Raw genomic sequence first — 20589 nt, forward strand, 5'->3', positions numbered from 1 at the left:
ATTAAAAGCATCTACTCATAAATGTCTGTCATAAGAAAAAAACTGAACAATGTTCTAAGAAGGGTCCATCTTTCTGAGCGCCCCCTGGAGGAAGAATCAGTCACAGAACAACAAGCTGCTGACTCTCAACAACAACAGCGCCTTGCCCTTTTCAGCGCTGGGAGAGCCCGCGGTACACAGAGCACCCTGCAAGAAGTAGGTCAACACCAGCGATATCGGCGAGACAGACTCCCGATAACGACACAAATCCACCCTCGTTCGTCTCCAATGCGTGTGCTCTGCGCCGCTCTGATGTGTTCTGCTTCCGGTCCTGGTTGACATTCAGAAGAGTTATCAGGATTTTGTCTATTTTTCGCAGTTTGCGAGCGAGCTGAAGAGATTACAGGTAAATTAATTTGGGATTTGCAGCAGCGCAGTAAGGCTGTTGTTGGCTTCATCTAACTAGCTCACTGCCTCTGTGACTAAATGCACGTGTGCAGTGTGTTTATTGTATTAATGGTGTGTTTATTCATGGAGAATATCTCATCCATGGCAGTTCAGTTGCTCATAATTGAAATCATTGATTGCTGGTCAGTCTGAGTTTAACGCAACTTAAAATTGATTCGAACAAACTTTGAGCCAAATGTGACCCTGGACAACAAAACCAGCCATAAAGCTCTCTTTTTTTGGATTTGAGATTTATAAAATAAATACGATTTCCTTTGATGTATGGTTTGTTATGATAGGACAATATTTGGCTGAGATGCAACTATTTGAAAATCTAACGGTGCAAAAAAATCTAAATATTGAGAAAATCGCCTTTAAAGTTGTCCAAATGAAGTTCATAGTAATGCATATTACTAATAAAAAATTAAGTTTTGACATATTTACAGTAGGGAATGTACTAAATATCTTCATGGATCATGATCCTTACTTAGTACCCTAATGGTTTTTGGCATAAAAGAAAAATCGATCATTTTAACCCATTCGATGTATTATTGGCTATTGCTACATATACCTGTGCTGCTTATGACTGGTTTTGTGCTCCAGGGTCACAACTAGGAATTTGTTTGTAATTGCATTAAAGCAGTTGAGCTTTCCTTATTTCCAGGAAAGCTCAAAGCCATTTAAATGTAATAAATATCGCAAAACCTGTAAAATAAACTTGTTTTATGATGCATGTCATGTTCAAGCATGCTTCTCTGCATGTTTGCATCTGCCACTGTGTGAGTGTGTGTTTGCATTGGGCTTGTTTATACTTCACTTCTTATGCTTCACAGCTCTCTCAGGCCCCTAAGAATGAAAAGGAGGTTGAGCAGAGACTGTGAGGACAGCACCTCATCCTGCGAGGGGCCGGCAGACTCCTGCAAGAGAGTCAGACAGCCCACCAAGGACCCTGGAGATCTGCTGTCCAACTGGGCTCGACTGCCACAGGAGATCCTGCTTCACATCTTCCAGTACCTGCCTCTCCTCGATCGCGCCTTCGCCTCGCAGGTCTGCCGCGGCTGGAATCAGGCCTTCCACATGCCCGAGCTGTGGAGGTGCTTTGAGTTTGAGCTCAACCAGCCTGCCAGCTCTTACCTGAAGGCCACTCATCCTGACCTAGTTAAGCAAATCATAAAGAAGCACTCCAATCATTTACAGTACGTCAGCTTCAAGGTGAGAGGCTCATGAGGAAGTTGACGGTTACCAGCTGGCTCCACATTACCGCTTTAAACATTACAGCTCACAAATCAAGCTGACCTTAAAGGGATAGTTCACCAAAAAATTTAATTTCTGGCAAAATTTACTGACAAAAATCATGTCGCTTCAAACCTGTATGAGTTTCTTTTTTTTCTGCAGAGCGTTAAGATATTTGGAAGAATGTTGGTAACCAAACAGTTTTGGTTCCCTATGGATGGCAATGGGAACCAAAACCGTTTGGTTACCAGGATTCTTATATGTGACCACAAAACCAGTCATAAGTGTCATTTTTTTTAAAAATTAAGATTTATAGATCATCTGAAAGCTGAATAAATGAGATTTTCATTGATGCATGGTTTGTTAGGATACGGCAGTATTTGGCTGAGATGCAACTATTTGAAAATCTGAAGGTGCAAAAAAATCTAAATATTGAGAAAATTGCCTTTAAAGTTGTTCAAATGATCAAATATTAAGTTTTAATGTATTTATGGTAGGAAATTTACAAAATATCTTCATGGAACGTGATCTTTACTTAATATCCTAATGATTTTTGGCATAAATATATAATTTTATTTTGACCCATACAATGTATTGTTGGCTATTGCTACAAATGTATGATTTAGGACTGGTTTTGTGGTCCAGGGTCACATATATATTTTCTTTTATGTTCCACAGAAAAAAGAAAATCATACAGGCTTAAAACAACATGATTTGGGTAAAAAAAATAAAAAATAAAAATTTGGGTGGGATATTTTTACATTTCACAACCAAATCATGTCATTCCAAACCTATAAGATATTTGTATGTAAATATTAGGCCTATACATATATATTATTAGTGATTAATCGTGATTTATCGCATCCAAAATAAAAGTTTTTGTTTAATATGTGTGTGTGTACTGTGTATATTCATTATTTATATATAAAGACACACACATACAGTATATATTTTGAAAACATTTACATGTATATATTTATATTCATATTATATATAAATATAACATATTTTTCTTAAATGCATACATGTGTGTGTATTTATATATACATAATAAATGTACACAGTACACACATATATATTATATAAACAAAAACTTTTATTTTGGATGCAGAGCACTAAATATTATAGATATGTAGACTTGCTTTAATTAAAAATCAGTGGATGTGTATATAACGTATATAACCGCAGTAGTTGAGTTGCTTGAGCTGATGCTAAAGGCATGTGATCTGTGTGCACAGGTGGACAGCAGTACTGAGTCAGCGGAGGCTGCGTGTGACATCCTGTCTCAGCTGGTCAACTGCTCACTGAAGACTCTTGGGCTGATCTCCACTGCACGGCCGAGCTTCATGGAGCTACCGAAGGTATCGGGACGTGTGTTATGGCTGAGCTGTGTGTTGGGATGACGGGTTAGCTAGTTTCCTGATCTCTGATTGTTTTCCTTCTCTTCAGTCCCACTTCATTTCTGCACTCACCGTGGTGTTTGTCAACTCAAAATCTCTTTCATCTCTGAAAATTGACGACACGCCAGTGGATGATCCTTCGCTCAAGGTCTTGGTGGCCAATAACAGCGAAACACTCAAGCTGTTAAAGATGAGCAGCTGCCCACATGTTTCTCCTGCAGGTATGAATTACTCATCTGCCGCTGGAATATGATGCTGCTTGAGGAACTGTGATTCTAGGATGTTGGCCAGTCCAGAAAATATACTCGACAACAAAATCAGTTGATTTGAGCACATTCTTTTATTTGAAAAGTTTTATTAATTTGAATTAAAAATATAAATTATTTAATTGCAATTATTTTAAATATAATTAGAATATTAGTATAGATTCTCAAGTAAATGTACATTTTTCTCATATTCAAATGATTAAGCAACAAAAAAATATAATTTAAATGAATGACTGAGTGACTGGTGTCTAAGTAAACATTCAGAATAAATACATAAGTAATCAAATGTAAAACAAATTACTTGGACTATCAAAAGTGGCAGACATTTATATTATTAGTACAGAAAATTGTAATAAATGCTGAAAATAAATGCTTTAAAATTTTGTTCAACAAAGAATCCTGAAAAAATATATCAAGATTTTCACAAAAATATGAAGCAGGACAAATGATTTCAAAATTGATAATACAGAATGTTTCTTGAGCAAATCAGTATATTAGAATGATTTCTGAAGGATCATGTGACACTGAAGACTGGAGAAATTTGACTGAATGCTGAAAAGTCAGCTTTACCATTACAGAAATAAATTACATTTTAAAATGTATTCAAGTAGAAAAGAGTTATGTAAAGTACCGCCTTTCTTCTCCTCATAGAGACTACTGGAATTATTGTAATAGGTGCACACCAATATTTTCACCCCTTTCTGTTTGGACTGATGGTACTAGTACAGATACAGTGAAATGATCTGTTAAAGCCCAGATGAGTTCCTACTGTAGGGCAGCTATACAAAAAATAGAAAGTAACAACACAAACGCTCCGTGATGTTTGTGCTCATTAGTCCCTGTGGTTTTAAAGGGATAGTTCATTCCATACCTGCATGACTTTCACTCTCCAATGGAAGCCAAAAATTGAAGTTGAAACAATGTCCTGATGGGTTTTTTTTTCATAAGGTGAAAGTAAATGGGGACGGGTGCTATTAAGTTTCAAATAAACAAAACGGTACATGGTAATACATATCACTTGTGTTTTAGGTAGCAAGTTTTTCTAAGCCATTTCATGCAAAACAGAGTAACAAAGCAGTTTAATAATAAATCAATATAATTTCTTATTCACCGAAAATCTCCCCACTCCAGAATCTAAAATAGTTTACAAAAGTTGTATGGGCTTCAAATATAGAGCACTGACAGTAAACATCATTAGATTTGTTCGCATTAAATGGATAGTTCACCCAAAAATTTAAATTACCCCATGATTTACACTTCCTCAATCCATCCTAGGTGTATATGACTTTCTTCTTTCACATGAATACAATCAGAGTTATATATAACCAAGCGATATAATGGCAGTGAATGGGTGTTGAGATTTTGAAGTCCAATAAAAGTGCAACCATCCATCATAAAAATACTTAATAAAGTCCTTCGATGTGTTGTTTTTAAAGAAAAATATCCATATTTAAAAGTTCATAAACCATAATCTTTAGCTTCTGCTAACTGTCGTACACGCGTTCATAAAATAGTAGCGTTCCCGTGGATGATGTAGGACGTAGGAATGATGTAGGAAATTCGGTGAGAAGTGACGAACGCTGAAGTACAGAGGAGAGGGCAAAACAAAACGGCGGTCTTGAATTAGAAGTACAAAACAAGAATTTGTAACACAAAATGTTGTAGGATTTCAAGTCAAGTCACCTTTATTTATATAGCGCTTTTAACAATACAGATTGTGTCAAAGCACTTAACAGTATCCAATTGGAGGATAGAGTGTCAGTAATGTATAATAACAAGATTAAACACTCAATTTTCAGTTAAAGGCATTTCATTATTGAATTCAGTGATGTCATTGTCTAGCTCAGTTTAGTTTAAATAGTATTTGTGAAATCAAATTGAGGATAATCGCTAGAAATCAAGTGTCCCCAACTGAGCAAGCCAGAGGCGACAGCGGCAAGGAACCAAAACTCCCTCTGTGACAGAATGGAGAAAAAAACCTTGGGAGAAACGAGGCTCAGTCAGGGGGCCAGTTCTCCTCTGGCCAGGATATTATTGTTTAATTATTGATTTAATTAAAATTTTAAATGTATTATATTTCTGTTTTTATATTGTTGCAATTTCTAACAATAATAGTATTATGTAGTTGGGTATCTTATTATATTTTTAGTTATTTTGTTTTATTTTTTGTTTTATTGTATTTTAGTCGAGGTCTTCACTGGGGATATGTCCCCGGGGCTCATCCAGGTGTCCGGCCTCCGCCGACGATCAGGGAGACATCATCTCCCGGCGCAGATCCACCATCTGATCCGGACACGGACTGAGAAACAGAATAGAAACAGACAAATATTAGCGTAGATGCCATTCTTCTTATGATGTAACGAGTACATCATGTGTTATGGGGAGTGTTCTCGGTTCCGGTTGATCTAAATAATGCAGCCTAACAATCCTTTAACGGATTTGAATTATAGAAGTGTATTAGTGTGTTATGTGTAAACCAGGTTAAAGAAATGTGTGTTTAATCTAGATTCAAACCGACAGTGTGTGTCTGCCTCCTGAACAGTATTAGGTAGATTGTTCCAGAGTTTGGGTGCTAAATAGGAAAAGGATCGGCCGCCCGCAGTCGATTTTGATATTCTAGGTATTGTTATCAAATGGCCAGAGTTTTGAGAACGCAGCAGACATGGAGGACTATAATGTGATAAGAGCTCGCTCAAGTACTGAGGAGCTAAGCCATTCAGGGCTTTATAAGTAATTAACAAGATTTTAAAATCTATACAATGTTTGATAGGGAGCCAGTGCAGTGTTGACAGAACCTGGCTAATATGGTCACACTTCCTGGTTCTAGTAAGAACTCTAGCTGCAGCATTTTGGACCAATTTCGATAAAAGCCAAGAGTTTTCCTTTGCTGTAAACAAAACTTGGTTTTTGCGACACATTCTCACCAGAGCTCATGCTACACCTTTCTAAAGTTTTAAATATGTATATTTTTCTTACACAAATGCATCGATTCGTCCTCAGAAGGACGAGCCATGTGAAATACGTCTTATGATGGATGGATGCACTTTTATTGGACTTCAAAATCTCAATCCCCATTCGCTGCCATTATAAAGCTTGGAAGAGCCAGGGTTTATACACCTAGGATGGCTGGAGGGTGAGTAAATCATGGGTTAATTTTTATTTTTGGGTGAACTATCCCTTAAAATTTGTAAACTCAGAGCAAGGGTTTAAACTTTGTAAAATCTTTGCAAAGAACTGTTTGCATGTTGAATATTATAAATGTGCATATTGCACTTTTATAAATGTTTTACCTTACAGATCTGATAAAATGGCACATGTTGCATTCCCAGGTGAACATAATAATAAACCCAAACTCACAACATGCAGAGATGGAGTTTGAGATGCTTCACACATCATAAATAACAGTTCGTATGGAGTGGCATTTACTGTGAATGGAGCCGCTCTGATACACGATCGTAACCTACAAGCATGTCAATAAAGTGCATATTACACCTGCGTTGCATATTTATTTAATTGAATTATTGCGTTTTTGAATTCACAGTAGCATTATCCTTTATTATGATTTTTAAATGGGTTTAATATATTATGCAGCCTTGGAAAATATTGGAATATATACTTGACAAAATGTCATGAAATTGAATTGAGGAAACGCGACAGCCCTATTCAGATGTTAACACTTATTTAGATCAAACAGCTGTGTTTGTGGTTTAGAGTGCAGGGACTTTAGTCAGACTGTCTATTATTTGTTGTGTCTAGTGCAGGTGAATCTCACCAGTCTGCTGTTGTTGCAGGTATTCTGTGCGTCGCTGATCAGTGTCACGGTCTGAGAGAGCTGGCTCTAAACTATCACTTACTGAGCGACGAGCTGCTGCTGGCGCTGTCCTCCGAGAAGCACGTGCACCTCGAGCATCTGCGCATAGACGTGGTGAGCGAGAACCCCGGCCAGCAGTTTCACACCATCAAGAAGAGCAGTTGGGACGCCATGGTGCGCCATTCGCCCAAATTCAACCTGGTCATGTACTTCTTCCTGTACGAGGACGAGTTCGGGCCCTTTTTCCGTGACGAAATCCCCGTTACGCACCTCTACTTCGGCCGCTCGGTCAGCAAAGAGGTCCTGGGCCGCGTGGGCATGAACTGTCCGCGTCTGGTGGAGTTGGTGGTGTGTGCCAATGGTCTGCGGCCGCTGGATGAGGAGCTGATTCGTATCGCCGAGCGCTGCCAGCACCTGGCGGCCATCGGACTGGGTGAGTGCGAGGTCTCCTGCAGCGCTTTTGTGGAGTTTGTGAAGATGTGTGGCCGCCGTCTCTCTCAGCTCTCCATCATGGAGGAGGTGCTCATCCCAGACCACAAATACAGCCTTGATGAGATCCACTGGGAAGTGTCCAAGCACCTCGGGCGCGTTTGGTTTCCAGATATGATGCCCACCTGGTGAAATGTTCATCTGCTGAGTTCAGAAGACCTTAGAAAGTAATCAGACTGGGACACTTGTAAGCCTTTGGTAATATGGACTCGATGGCATTTTGTGAGTTTCACAGTTGGTTTGTACATAAATTTGATTTGAGATGTATATTTCCACTGCTTATAGTGTGAACTGTTGTAAAGGGATAGTTCATGCAGAAATTAACCTGTTGTCATAATTTACTCACCCTTGAGTCCTTTCAAACATGTATGATCTTCTTCTGTGGAACATGAAGATGTTTTGGTATCCATTAACATCCATTGTATTCGCACACAAAAAAATGTTTCCCAGAAGAAAGTCATACAGGTTTGTAGAATGACATGAGGGTGAGTAAATGATGACAGCATTTATTTTTTGGGTGAACCATTTCTTTAAATGGCATGTTGTGGCAAATCTCCATTTAATGAGAAAATATCATAACATTTCTCATTATTAAAACAGAAAAAAATTATAATTATATTAAATTAAAAGATGCATCAAAAAGAGATGAAGCCCATTTAATGACCATCTGCCAAAAAAAAATTAAGCATTTTTTCCAATTTCATCTCTTTGAGTTATTGTTTGATTAACCCCATTAGATACTCATTACTGGAATAAAGTAATTGCTACAGCTCTATTGTTATTTAATCGGCATAAAGGCATTGCAACAAAATTCACTATCATCTAGATATTAAAAAACTGCCAGGATCTAAATATTTTACAATATAGATCACTCAGCTTATTTGTGAAAAACACGTTTGCATTATTGATTTTTGAGATGTAACGTAGCATAACCTGGGCTGCATTTCCCAAAAGCATCGTAAGCTTAAATTGATCGTAGCTCCATTGGTAGCAATGGGTTTACGATGTTCTTAGGCTTACGATGCTTTTGGAAAATGCAGCCCTGGACATTTTGTCAAATTTACTAATTTATATATATTTTTTTCCTCTTGACATTTCCTTTATAAAACATGAACTGTACAGGTATGAAATAACATGTATATACTGTAAGTTACATTTTCAGGTTATTTTGCAGGACAAAAATTTGAAATTGAATCTAGAAGAGAAACTGCAACTGAAAGCAGTTTTATTTAGATGCAGATATTCATTATTCATGTATTTAGATGAATAGGCTCTTTGTCTTTTTTGACATTCTCAGCAGATGCTTCACTATTTCTTAGTCGCTTAGTCCCGCTGTGGATCTGTATCTGTCTTCAGTGGCTCAACATTTAAGCAACTAACCATCCATTTTCCCAAATGCTTGTCCACAGGGATGTTGGAGCCCATCCCACCATCTTATGTTTTGATTTGATTAAACTGACCAATCTGAAGGCTACTTTGTGTAGCAGGTTCTCACTTGGAATCTTCAGCAGCTCCTCTAGTGGCATGAAAAGCCATAACACTAATGAGGGTAGTTGTTCCTTGCTAACTAATGGCATCTCACATTAGGATTTATGGATTGTGTAGATAGATGATTAACTGTATTTTACGTGTTTGGTATTGCAGTGCTTTTGTACAAAGATACATAGTGAATAATATGCACCTTATACATAGCTAATTGAAATCTCTCTTTCAGGTGGTTTAGTTGCTCATATTTGGGTGTAGCAGGGAGGAGGGTGCAGAATAATAAAACGGCGTATTCTCAAGGTCTTCGGTATGTCAGAGAGGAAGGAAATGAAAGGATCAGTGTTTGGCTCACAGCACACTTGTGTCCTCAAATTTGGAAGAAAATAGTAAAAGCATCTTAGGGATACAATGAAGCGTTGATTGGCTTCTATTAGATTGCATGAAGAATGTTGTGCAATGACAAATTGAATGGGATACGACCATATAATGACTGAATTAGTCTGGATATGCACACAATGCACGATCTGGCTGCGTTAAAATGCGCCCCTTCGTTAGAGTACAATATGATTTTGTATTGGAGTGAAGCATTTTCCTTTAAGAAGGAAGTCCCACGTCTCTGTATATAAAATGCTGTGTGTTTGATATAAATAGAAATACTTATTTCTTGCGCACCCTCTGTGGAGGTTTGAAGTGTTTCTGTGCTGATATCTTTCAGATGAGTGGGAATTACTCCTTGATGGATCTTTGTACCCTTGTAGTTAGATTTGATCAGTCTAATTTATTAATATACTTTTTATTTTTAATCGGCTTATATTGATCGTTAAGCTTTGAGTGAGATGCTCCTTGTTGATTTATATGCATATTATATCAAAGTCAATAGCATGTAATACCATTTTTTTAACCCGTTTTCGAGAATTAAAGCCGTTTTAGTGACTAAATTAAGTAAACTAAGAGTCCTGTCAGCATTTGAAAGTGAAATATTCCTGAAAATGATCACAAAAGGGAAGCCATCGCCCACAAGTTCATGTACAAATGAAAATACACAAGCTAGTCTTTATTCAGCATCTTGCCAATTTGACACAAAAATTGTTTTGTTAGACTAATTTTTTGGAAGTGCAAGAGCATTACATCAACTCAATGTAAACCAGAGCATAGGAAATGAGAAAAATGTACAGTTAGCATCAAACCCAGTGCTTTTATGTATTTGATTTGTTCTGAAGCAAGTGAGCATATTGCTTGTATGGTGAATATGAAGCATCACATTTCTTTGTGTTGTTGTAAAAACATGAATATAACATTCTTTTATTGAAATATGGGTGAATAAACATTGTGTGAAAAATTGTGTGGCTGTTTTACAGATCATTTACAGTAAGGCAACAATATTCATCAATGTGCAGTAAAGCAACAACAATAAAAATGATTTTTGCATTAGTATAAATTATTAACACTGTAGCTGATAAATCTGACATCATCTGCAATGGAAAGAGAAAATTTAAAATGTATTAATTTATCATTTTATTTTGTATCAAAAACAATATGGTGGTTATGGTAAAGGAATCTCTTCATAGGTTATTTTAATGTAAGGATATTTCATAGGCAGCTTCCAATATTCAGAGTTGTAGTAGAAATAGAAGGTCTTCTCTAGGACCATCTTTTCAAAAGCCTCCAACAAGCTCTCAATCATTTCTACGACTGATTGGTGAGAGCGAAACGAGTGGTAGAACTTCTTGATGTCTGTGGCGAGATCTTTCATGGAAGACTGTTGAAAAATGGAGTCATCTCCCAAATAGAGCGGCTCTCCGCTGTACAGATAGATCTTTGTGTAATATGTTGGTGTTTGGCTGGACAGTTCGGCACCCATATCCAGTAACGTCTTGTATGTGCGGTGAACAAACTGAGAACAGTCGTAGGACTCAAACCACGTTGTGGCGTTTGCACCAGGATCTGAATTTACCGTCCAAGTCTCGTAATAAACCCCCGTTTCATTGTCCTCCTGAACCCAGCGAGCCATCTCATTGAACATCTCACCTAATAAAAATAAAATCATAATGAAACATGCGAGAGTTCCAGGCTACTCCAACATTCTTAATTCATTGTTCAGGATAAATTCTGTTTTAAAGTCTGCTTATGTAAACATCACCAACGTAATGTTATCCATGTTTTTTTTTTTATTGTTTTATGCATTTAAGTAAAATATGAAATATTTTATATCCTTCAAATGACAAGCAATTCCCGCACACTATCGTAACTTGCAAAAAAGTAATATTTATTAACACAACGTTTCGGTCACACGACCTTCATCAGGAGACCTGATGTGTGTGTGTGTGTGTGTCCTGGTGTTCCCTTCATTACGGGGACAAAATGTCCCCAAGAAGATGGCAATATCTGAAATGCTTTTGTCCTTGTGGGGACATTTTTCGGTCCCCATGAGGAAAAGCTCATTAATCATGCAGAACGATCTATTCTGAAAATCTAAAAATGCAGAAAGTTTTGTGTGAGGGGTAGGTTTAGAGTAAGGCCGTGTTCACACTTGGCGTCTTTTTTGACTAGAAAAAGTTGACAAGAGCGTTTTTTTAATGAAAAACAAAGCTGGCAGCGTCTGTTACAAATAGCAGCTGAGAGCCTCTTTTGTTGCCATAGCAACAGCTGTAACAGTAGCCTAGCGCTGTGTACTGCAGAAATGTCAAGAAAGAGTAAAAAGTTGGCTCTTGCGTTGGCTTTTGAAGTTAACGGGAAAGAAAATGTCGATTCACAACGACGTTTGAGGGTGCACGACATTATACGGGGAAGGAACCAATATTATGATAGAGTTTTGTGCTCATGTCATACAGCTCCTTGTGCTCCGAAACTAGTACGAGCAGTCTATCTACCGCTACTCGCTTGTCATTGGTCAGCTGTCAAAAAGGCACTTGACGTAGGGCGTTTTTTTCAGAAAAGTTGAAATTTTTTCAACTCGAAAAAACGCTCTGAGCTGCAGAAAAAGACGCCGGCGGTGGCGTTTTAAAAAGCGCTCAGGACTTTTTTGAAAACACGGTTTACTCCATAGGATTATAATGTAAAACAGACGCCGGCAGCTTCGAAAAAGACGCCAAGTGTGAACACGGCCTAAGGGGATATAAAATACAGTTTTTACAGTATAAAAACCATTACGGCAATGGAATGGCCCCATAAAACATGGAAACCCAACATGTGTGTGTGTGTGTTTAGTAATCATATAATACATACTACTAAAATTCTATTGTTTGGTCCTTTAAAGGTTTGTTTTGGTACTCGGCCCCGACTCAGTTTTATAAAACGTTTTTGAAAAATGACATACCCCACCTTTAATTGAGTGCACACCAGGCTTACCTGAAATCTGTCCTATCTTCTCCAGGGTACCGTTCTGTTTCCAGTGAATGTCATCGATGCCCTCATAGAAGCACGCGGCTCCCTGATTACACCAGAAGGGCGCACTCACGCTCGCTCTCTCGTGCGGGAAAGTGCAGTTCCCCAGCTGAAACAGCTCGTACCACTCCATGGTGAAGTTTCTTCCCGTTCTTGCGCTTCCAAAGCCAACGGCATCATGCATGATATGCTGAACAGAGCAAAAACTTCGGTTAGTATTGTATATGAATAATGAGCAAACTCTTACAGGACAGCGGTCTGCTATTCACTTACAAACTTTCCCAGCGTGTCTCCATATTTGAACTCCCACACCGGAGTCTGCAGTCTGAACACCGAGATGATGTCCGAGTCGCTCATCACGGGTATCCGGCCGTCTGGATCCCCGGTCGGGCAGAATGGGTATAAAGCCTGGCAGTAGGGATCAACATCTGGACGCCTGTCAAGTCGCCTAGAAATGAATATGACATTGAGTTGGTGCATGCAGCATGTCATAAAACAAAAGTATTGGGACACCCCCTTCTTTAGGACAGAAAAAGGAACTTCCAAAACTGCATTTAAAGGTTTCTGACCAGTCAAGTTCTTCCACATTGACTGAATCAATCATGTCTTTTTGAACCGTGTCTTATACACAGATACACTGTCATGTTAGACTAGAAAAGGGTCCTGTTCAAACTGTTGCTATAAAATTAGAAGCACACAATTCCCTAGAATAGCATTATATGCTTAAACATTAAGATTTGTACTCATGGAGAATGGAGATTATTCTCACCACTTTCCCCTAGAAATGCTCTGTCTAGCAACATACCCTCTAAATTAAAATCTCACCCTCTCATATCCAACCTCTGTAATGTGTGGAAGAAGTTTTCAAAATTTTTTTAATATTAATGTCTATCTTAACTCTGAATCCTGTATTTGGAATAACCCAAAGTTACATATTAATAAACATTCCCTTCTATGGAAAGATTGGATAGAAAAAGGAATTATTACATTAGCAAATCTATATGACAGGGATAGTATGAAGTCATTTGAAAGGTTGGTTGGTGAATATAATTTGCCCAGAAATAATTTCTGGAAGTATTTACAAATGCGTCACCTGTTAGTTACTGTCATAGGGAAAGGAATAGAACCTCAGCAGTCAAACCTTATCTCTCGGATTACGAAAATAATGGGTTTGGGACATGAAGCTGCGATTTTTTTTTATGCAATGTTATTCCAACAGACAGTTACTATATCTTATGCAACAATGTTAACTTGGTCGACAGACTTGAACATTGATGTCACATATAAAGAGTGGGATCGCATCTGTGAAAACATTAAGAGGGTTTCAAGAGACATTAAAATGAGATTAATCCAGTTTAAGATTCTTAATCGCTTTTATTGGACTCCGACTCGGCTGTTTAGGCTGAAGCTGAGGGATAATGCAGACTGCTGGAAGTGCTGCAGCTCGGTAGGGACCTTTTTTCATCTGCTTTGGGAATGTCCCATGATTCAGAACTATTGGTTAAAGATTCATGATTGCATTGAAAATATTACCCGGTCTAGTTTGGAGTTCTGTCCGAGGCTGTATGTTTTAAATGATCCACAAATTACATCGAACTGTGGAGCAGCTGACTTTATCCAGACCAGTATAATGGTTGGAAAACAAATAATAATGAGAAATTGGAAGAACCCAGGTGAACCCTCTTTTCAAGGGTGGAGTATGGAATTGGCAAAAGTGGCATCATATGAAAAAAATTCTTTCAACATTAATGACAAGGTGGAAAAATATGTGGCTAAATGGGGAAAATATGTGCAATATATTGCTATTAGATGAGAGCATGGTGCTTGTTGTTGAAAAATGTACATTTGATTATTATGTTTTTTTTTTTTTATTATTTAATTTTTTTTGTTGCTTTTGATTATTTTTGACTTATTTTATTAGACATTACTATGAGATACATGTTAAGATTCAAATTGTAAAGTTGACTATAATGTATCAGTGATGTTCAAAAACGCAATAAAATACTAATTATAAAAAAATAAAAAATTTGTACTCATAGAAATGACTAAAGTAGTCAAACATGTTCATTAGAAGGGGGTGACCCAATACTTTTGGCAATATAGTGTATAACTGTATGCATGTAAGAAATAATTAGTTAAACATTCAAATATTGTGATTTATTTTCATATTAATATTTGAATAACATACTAACTGAAAACATTAAACCAATAAACCATCGTGAAAAGTAACTTGAAAACAAACGATATGAACAGATTAGTCCCTGCTGACAGTGTGAGTGTGAATACTTTTGATTGTGGTTCTGCGACTTACTTGTAAGGCACCGGCCAGACCTGCTGTCCATTGACGCTAGAAACGACCGATCCCACAATCCAACAGTGCAACGCCGCGTGAATGAAGTAAACCAAATAGTTCATGTCAGCACAGGCTCGCAGAAACACTTAGCTATGTGCTGTCTAACTTGCAGCTGTCTATTTGATTGTTTCTGTCTCACATCCTTATTTTAGAGAACGCTGATGATCACGTGACTCTCTAAATTAAGTCATCTGGTCAGTCACGAGCTTTTTCGTTAAGGCTACAATCCTATCAAAATAAAAGTCACGTAATCATGATACATAATAGTAACACTGATATAATTCAAATGATTAAAAAAAATATTATTGTTATTATTTCATTTCAGGTTTACACTTTGTAAAGATAATATAAATATAATCTACAACACAAATTAAAATAAAAACGTATACACTGAAATCAAACACGAGGAGTTAAAAACAACTTTAATTATTGGCTTTTGTAAATAAATAAGAAATATTTGTAACATTTTGTCTCCAAATTCAAGCATTAGCCAAGCTTTCAGATCAAAGCGTTTTTAATAACATTCGGTGAAGTGTGTCCCAACCATTGATAACTAGTATGAGAGATATAGTGAAAGTATATGTTTCGTTTATATTAACAGAACACTTTCCCTTTCGCTTCGTTTCTATAGAAATTTAATTAATGTATATTTTATATTTCTAGATAGATAGATAGTGTTTAGGTTAGATTTATCATTCAAATTATTAGTTTATTTTGAAAAAGTATTATTTAGGCTATTTATTAATTTTTAGTTCAATAACAAACAATTACAATGCAGAAAGTACCGGTACAAGGCAAATAAGGTACAACAGATAACAAAAAAAAGAACATAAAATTAGCATATACATATAAAAATAATAATAATAAAATACTAGGATAAAAAGGTGCAAGGTACCGTTGTTCTTGGTCAAACGTTACTTTGCGCGCGTTGCTATGGTAACGGTAAACAGTCTCGAACTGAAGCTTTTGTTTTGGCGTTGTTCCCTCTTCTCTGTTCATTCTTCTCTAGTTCATCATGTCAGACGTTGGCTCTGAAGAGTTTGACGAAGAGCAAGGCTCTCTGGGGGTGAGTTATTGTCAGTAACGCTAGTTAGGCTGAATTGACAGTGGATGACAGTGGTAAGCTTGTGCTGCAGGAGTATGAAGGAGACAGAAATGAAGCTGGAGAGAGAGATGGACTGGGCAAAGCTGTCCTGCCGAATGGAGACACTTACCAAGGAGCTTATGAAAACGGCAAGAGATGTGGCCAGGTCACTCTTTAGCTTTACTAAATAAACGCCTTTGCTAGTTTTGTTTCTGTTCTCATAAATCTAAACATACCATAAACCTTATGTTGTCTGTATATCAGGGGACATATAAGTTCAAGAAAGGGGCCAGATACATCGGAGAATGGTACATGAATTTAAAACATGGACAGGGTATATTTTATTACCCAGATGGCTCCACATATGAAGGTAAGTCTACATTACCTATATTATCTCAAAAACATCAGTAGATTTGATTTAAGTTCAATTTAATAACATTAGTTAATGCATTAGTTATAATGAAGAATGTACTTAACACAGCGAGTTGTTATCTATGTAACATCTATGTAAAAAGATCTGTTAATTAAATATAGCTGAAAATTAAAATAACATAATAGCTCAAATAAAATACAATACTATACTATACTAAAAAAAAAAAAAAAACGTAGCAAATTTTTAAATGCTTATGATGGCGCAGTGGATAAGACACATGCCTTTGGTGTGAGAGACCCGGGTTCGAATCCACTGTGAGACACCAATGTGTCCCTGAGCAAGACACTTAACCCTAGTTGCTCCAGAGGCGTGCGACCTCTGACATATATAGCAATTGTAAGTCGCTTTGGATAAAAGCATCAGCTAAATGTAAATGCAAACTAATAATGAACAATAGTATTTATATTTATAAAAACATTTAGAAATTAATATACATTTTTCATATCAACTTTTCACTTTCATTGTTATGCTGGTAATATAATTCGGAATTAAAAATATGGTATTCAAGTAGAAATAAATAGTTACAGTGGTCTTAGACTATTTGACGCAGAGTTTCCCCCCAGGATTTATAGCATAAAATGGAATCTTCTCATATCATGTCTCTTCCCCAGGAAGCTGGGTGGATGACCAGCGGCAGGGTCATGGTGTTTACACATACCCCAATGGAGACACATATGATGGTGAATGGCTGCACCATCAAAGGTACCCTTTCTCACTGATCTAATCTGGTAATCTAATATGTGTACTCTATGGATATTAGTTATAACAGTATTCATAATGTCTTCAGTTCAGCTAAAAACTAATGGCAAAACATTCTTATTAAGTATCTACTGTATCTCTGTGTTTCTCTCTTAGACATGGGCAGGGTACATACACACATCACGAAACTGGGTCTCAGTACATGGGTACATGGGTCATGGGAAAGATGGAGTCGACCGGGGAGCTGATCCATCCGAACCACAGATATCAGGGCAACTTTGTCAATAATAATGCAAGTAACACTCTACGTTTGTGGTTCTGAGCTGGTGGGTTGTAGCAAATGATTTGTTGATCTGTTCAAATTGAGTGCAGACAGCAGGGAAAAAAACATTACTATTTAATAATAAAATGCAACTAACTGTATAGTCCAAACAGCAGAATAAATAGACCTAACTGACTTTAAAATTTGTGCATCCTAAACAAAACCACTGTTTTAATGTGTTCTATATTAACTTCAGCCTTAAATATAACCAGACACTTGCATTTCTCTCACACAGTGATCTCTTATTTCTTGTAATTGTTATTTTGTAGCCCTCTGGTCCAGGGAAGTATGTGTTTGACATCGGTTGTGAGCAGCATGGAGAGTATTTCCAGTTAGAGCCGGTATGTCTCTTCATGCTTTGCAACATATCTTTACATTTCATGAGAATGCATTTTAGGTGAAATGATCATATAAACCTGTTTCCTTAGTCTCACCAGTGTTTTGCTGGTATATAGCTTGTTAAGAGAATTGTTTATATACCCTTGTGAAAAAGAAGTGCACTTAATTGTATAGAATGTGCACTTGTAGTGATCTTAAAAGTATATATTAAAAAAAATAATTCGTATTAATATTAATGAAATAAAAAGCCAAGTTAAGTGTATTTAAAGAGAGCACACTTTCACGATTATTTCTTAACACATTTAAGTACACCTTTAAAAAAAAGAAATCTCAAAAAGCACATCAGTAATGTTTTTTTTTCTTAGCACGTTTATATAAAAATGACTTAAATGTCCTAATTAAACTATGGCCTAATCCTGGTTTAGGCTAAACCCTGTCTGTGAAACCAGGCCTTAAAGTTTATGTATTTTAAATTTAATAAACTGAAACTTCATTATTTACAAAAGTGTAATTAAAAATATATTTAAATACTTAACATATTAGTGTCAATAGAACTGACATTAAAGTATATTTTAGTTTAGTATAGAGAGATCCTTTGACCACACGATGTGGGTTCACAGCAACAGCTTCCAAATACAAATGACACACTTAGAATCAGCTCCAGACCTTTTACCTGCTTAACTGATGTAGAAATAACGAAGGAATAGCCTATGCCTGTCCATGAAACAGCTTTTGAGTCAATTGTACAATTATTTATGGTCCCTTGAAAAAGAGAGGAGGTACATATTAAAGAGCTATAATTCCTTAACCTTTCCTCCAGTTGTGATGAGAATGTTAAAGCTCAGAGTGTGCACTTTAAGCCCATATTCATTATATAACTGTAACTTGAATATGTTTTGGTCAACAGCTAAAATAATAACAATTGCGCCTGTGTCCAAATATATATGGACCTAACTGTAATATTCTCTTTAGTTTATTTCAGTATTAAGTACTATTTTTAAAGACGTGCTAAGTGTGCTACTTTTCCAAAAGGGTAATTTTCTTGTTTAAAATGAACTTCCTTTACTAAAACTCCAGCCGGCACTAGATGAAGCAACTAGTAAGGAAGAAAAGGCCGTGAAGTTGCGTTCTATGAATACAGAATATGATAAACCTGAATACATGCTCCGGGTGTGTGTTCACGGTGTGTGTGTGTTCACTGCTGTGTGTGTGCACGTTGGATGGGTTAAATGCAGAGCACGAATTCCGAGTATGGGTCACCATACTTGGCTGAATGTCACTTCACTTCACTTCACTTCACTTCACTTCACATGAAAGCATACCAAGACACTAAAAAGATTATATGTTGTGTCTTTTAGAGATGGATAGTAGGGTACAAAAGGGAAATTTAATGAAATGTTTGTTTTCATAGCTAGTGATTAATTGACAAGTAAGATTTTTCACATACATTTTTCAGTTAAAAGAAATACAGTTTTTGATCATCATCATACAGTTTGTGGAAAATCATTTTAGCTCTATTGTACCCTATTAGCCTGATGAAACGATGCATAATATTTTTGCATGATACCAAATCCTTTTTTTTTCTTAACATTTTTGGACTGCAGGACAAAGGAGAAGCAGATGAAGACGAGACTCTCATAGCCACCTCCTTAAAGTGGAAACCCAAGGCAGTTACTGGGCTTTCTGTTTGGACCAATGAGAAGGATTCTGCCACCTCAGGTACATCCATATCCAGTTCTGAATATCAAACATACTGATGATGTACTGTTGGACTGCATTTACATTATGCATCATTTAGCATTTGTAGTCACCTTCGATCACCTTTTAGGGACTTTTGATGTTACTAACCTATTATATTCACAAATATGTAAATGTAAGAAATGATACAGAGTGCATCCTCATATAAACAAGGATGCATCAGTGATAAAACATCACCTATATACTGCTGTTTTAAAATTTGAGATATTTTGACAATAATAAATCTTTCATATACTGCAAGTTAAACTGAAGTACTTTGTCTCCTCATTACAGATCAAGCCGTGGTGGAAAAGTGAGAAAGGCATACAGAAACACAGAACACCAGAAGATGATAAAGAAAAAGAGGACCTCCGGTTAATTATACCTGCACATATCTGACACTGTCACTTCTCAGGTTTAGCGACAATGGGATAATGGGATCCTGTTTCAGCTTAAGAGTTTCTGACTGTACATTATCATGCTTATTACATGGCTTCTTGACAAATAAATAAATGGGCATGAACTATTTCTTTGAGTTTTAATTAATGAATCATATCAGAGAGAATGAGACATCAAATCAGTTGTTTGTGTCAAGTGTCGGGTATACAATACACTAAAATATCTGACCACAGAATGCTACAACTGACCAATCAGAGTCAAGTATTCCAGAGATTGTAAAGTCTAATTCACAAATAGAAAAATCTGTTTTCACATGATTTGGATGCACTGTAGCTAATATGTTTTAGTAATTTTAAAACCAGCAGAGGGTGCAGTACACCAGACAAAAAAATGACCTGTAACTGAAAGTTTCTTTTGGAATCCCAAAATGGTTCTTCTATTTGCATCATTGCATTTTTCCTCATTTCTATTCATTAAAACACACTAAAACAAACGTCTTATTTTATTGTGTTTAATACAGTAAATGTGACCTACTATGTTTCAAAGACACTAATTAAGTGTTTGAAAAGCACCTAATTTGCGCAAATTTCTAAGCAGTTTTAGTGACCATATATCTTATTCAGTCAAGGTCTAAATAAAGCAGTTTCTTGTCAGAGATACATGTGGAAAAATACAAATAGTTTGTCATCTTTTGCTTGTCAACATATCACTCATATTATGTGCAGTATA

General features: G+C 36.7%; 3 protein-coding genes across 4 annotated transcripts; 2 read left to right on the forward strand and 1 right to left on the reverse strand.

Moving 5' to 3' along the window:
* Window positions 1-83: 83 nt before the first annotated feature.
* LOC306876310 (F-box/LRR-repeat protein 3-like) lies at window positions 84-10438 on the forward strand. Its single transcript, XM_079427389.1, has 5 exons — window positions 84-385; window positions 1260-1638; window positions 2898-3020; window positions 3109-3280; window positions 7117-10438. The coding sequence occupies exons 2-5, from the start codon at window positions 1279-1281 to the stop codon at window positions 7755-7757; spliced, it is 1296 nt and encodes a 431-aa protein (XP_079283515.1). The 5' UTR covers window positions 84-385; window positions 1260-1278; the 3' UTR covers window positions 7758-10438.
* An 83-nt stretch (window positions 10439-10521) lies between these two features.
* Window positions 10522-15063, reverse strand: cln5 (CLN5 lysosomal BMP synthase). 2 transcript variants are annotated; one of them, XM_079427390.1, is made up of 4 exons: window positions 14806-15063; window positions 12768-12942; window positions 12459-12684; window positions 10522-11138 (listed from the first exon to the last, which is right to left on the reverse strand). In XM_079427390.1, exons 1-4 carry the CDS (start codon window positions 14907-14909, stop codon window positions 10654-10656), a joined length of 990 nt encoding a protein of 329 aa, XP_079283516.1. In that variant the 5' UTR covers window positions 14910-15063; the 3' UTR covers window positions 10522-10653. The 2 variants fall into 2 exon arrangements, with proteins under 2 accessions (XP_079283516.1, XP_079283517.1); XM_079427391.1 differs by having other exon boundaries at window positions 12768-12930; window positions 14806-15008.
* A 714-nt stretch (window positions 15064-15777) lies between these two features.
* LOC306876312 (radial spoke head 1 homolog) lies at window positions 15778-20345 on the forward strand. The gene is made up of 8 exons (XM_079427392.1): window positions 15778-15913; window positions 15984-16097; window positions 16196-16301; window positions 16976-17066; window positions 17220-17355; window positions 17655-17726; window positions 19329-19443; window positions 19756-20345. Exons 1-8 carry the CDS (start codon window positions 15863-15865, stop codon window positions 19776-19778), a joined length of 708 nt encoding a protein of 235 aa, XP_079283518.1. The 5' UTR covers window positions 15778-15862; the 3' UTR covers window positions 19779-20345.
* Window positions 20346-20589: the final 244 nt, after the last annotated feature.

Source organism: Barbus barbus (assembly GCF_936440315.1).
Source record: "Barbus barbus genome assembly, chromosome: 10".
NCBI lineage: Eukaryota > Metazoa > Chordata > Actinopteri > Cypriniformes > Cyprinidae > Barbus > Barbus barbus.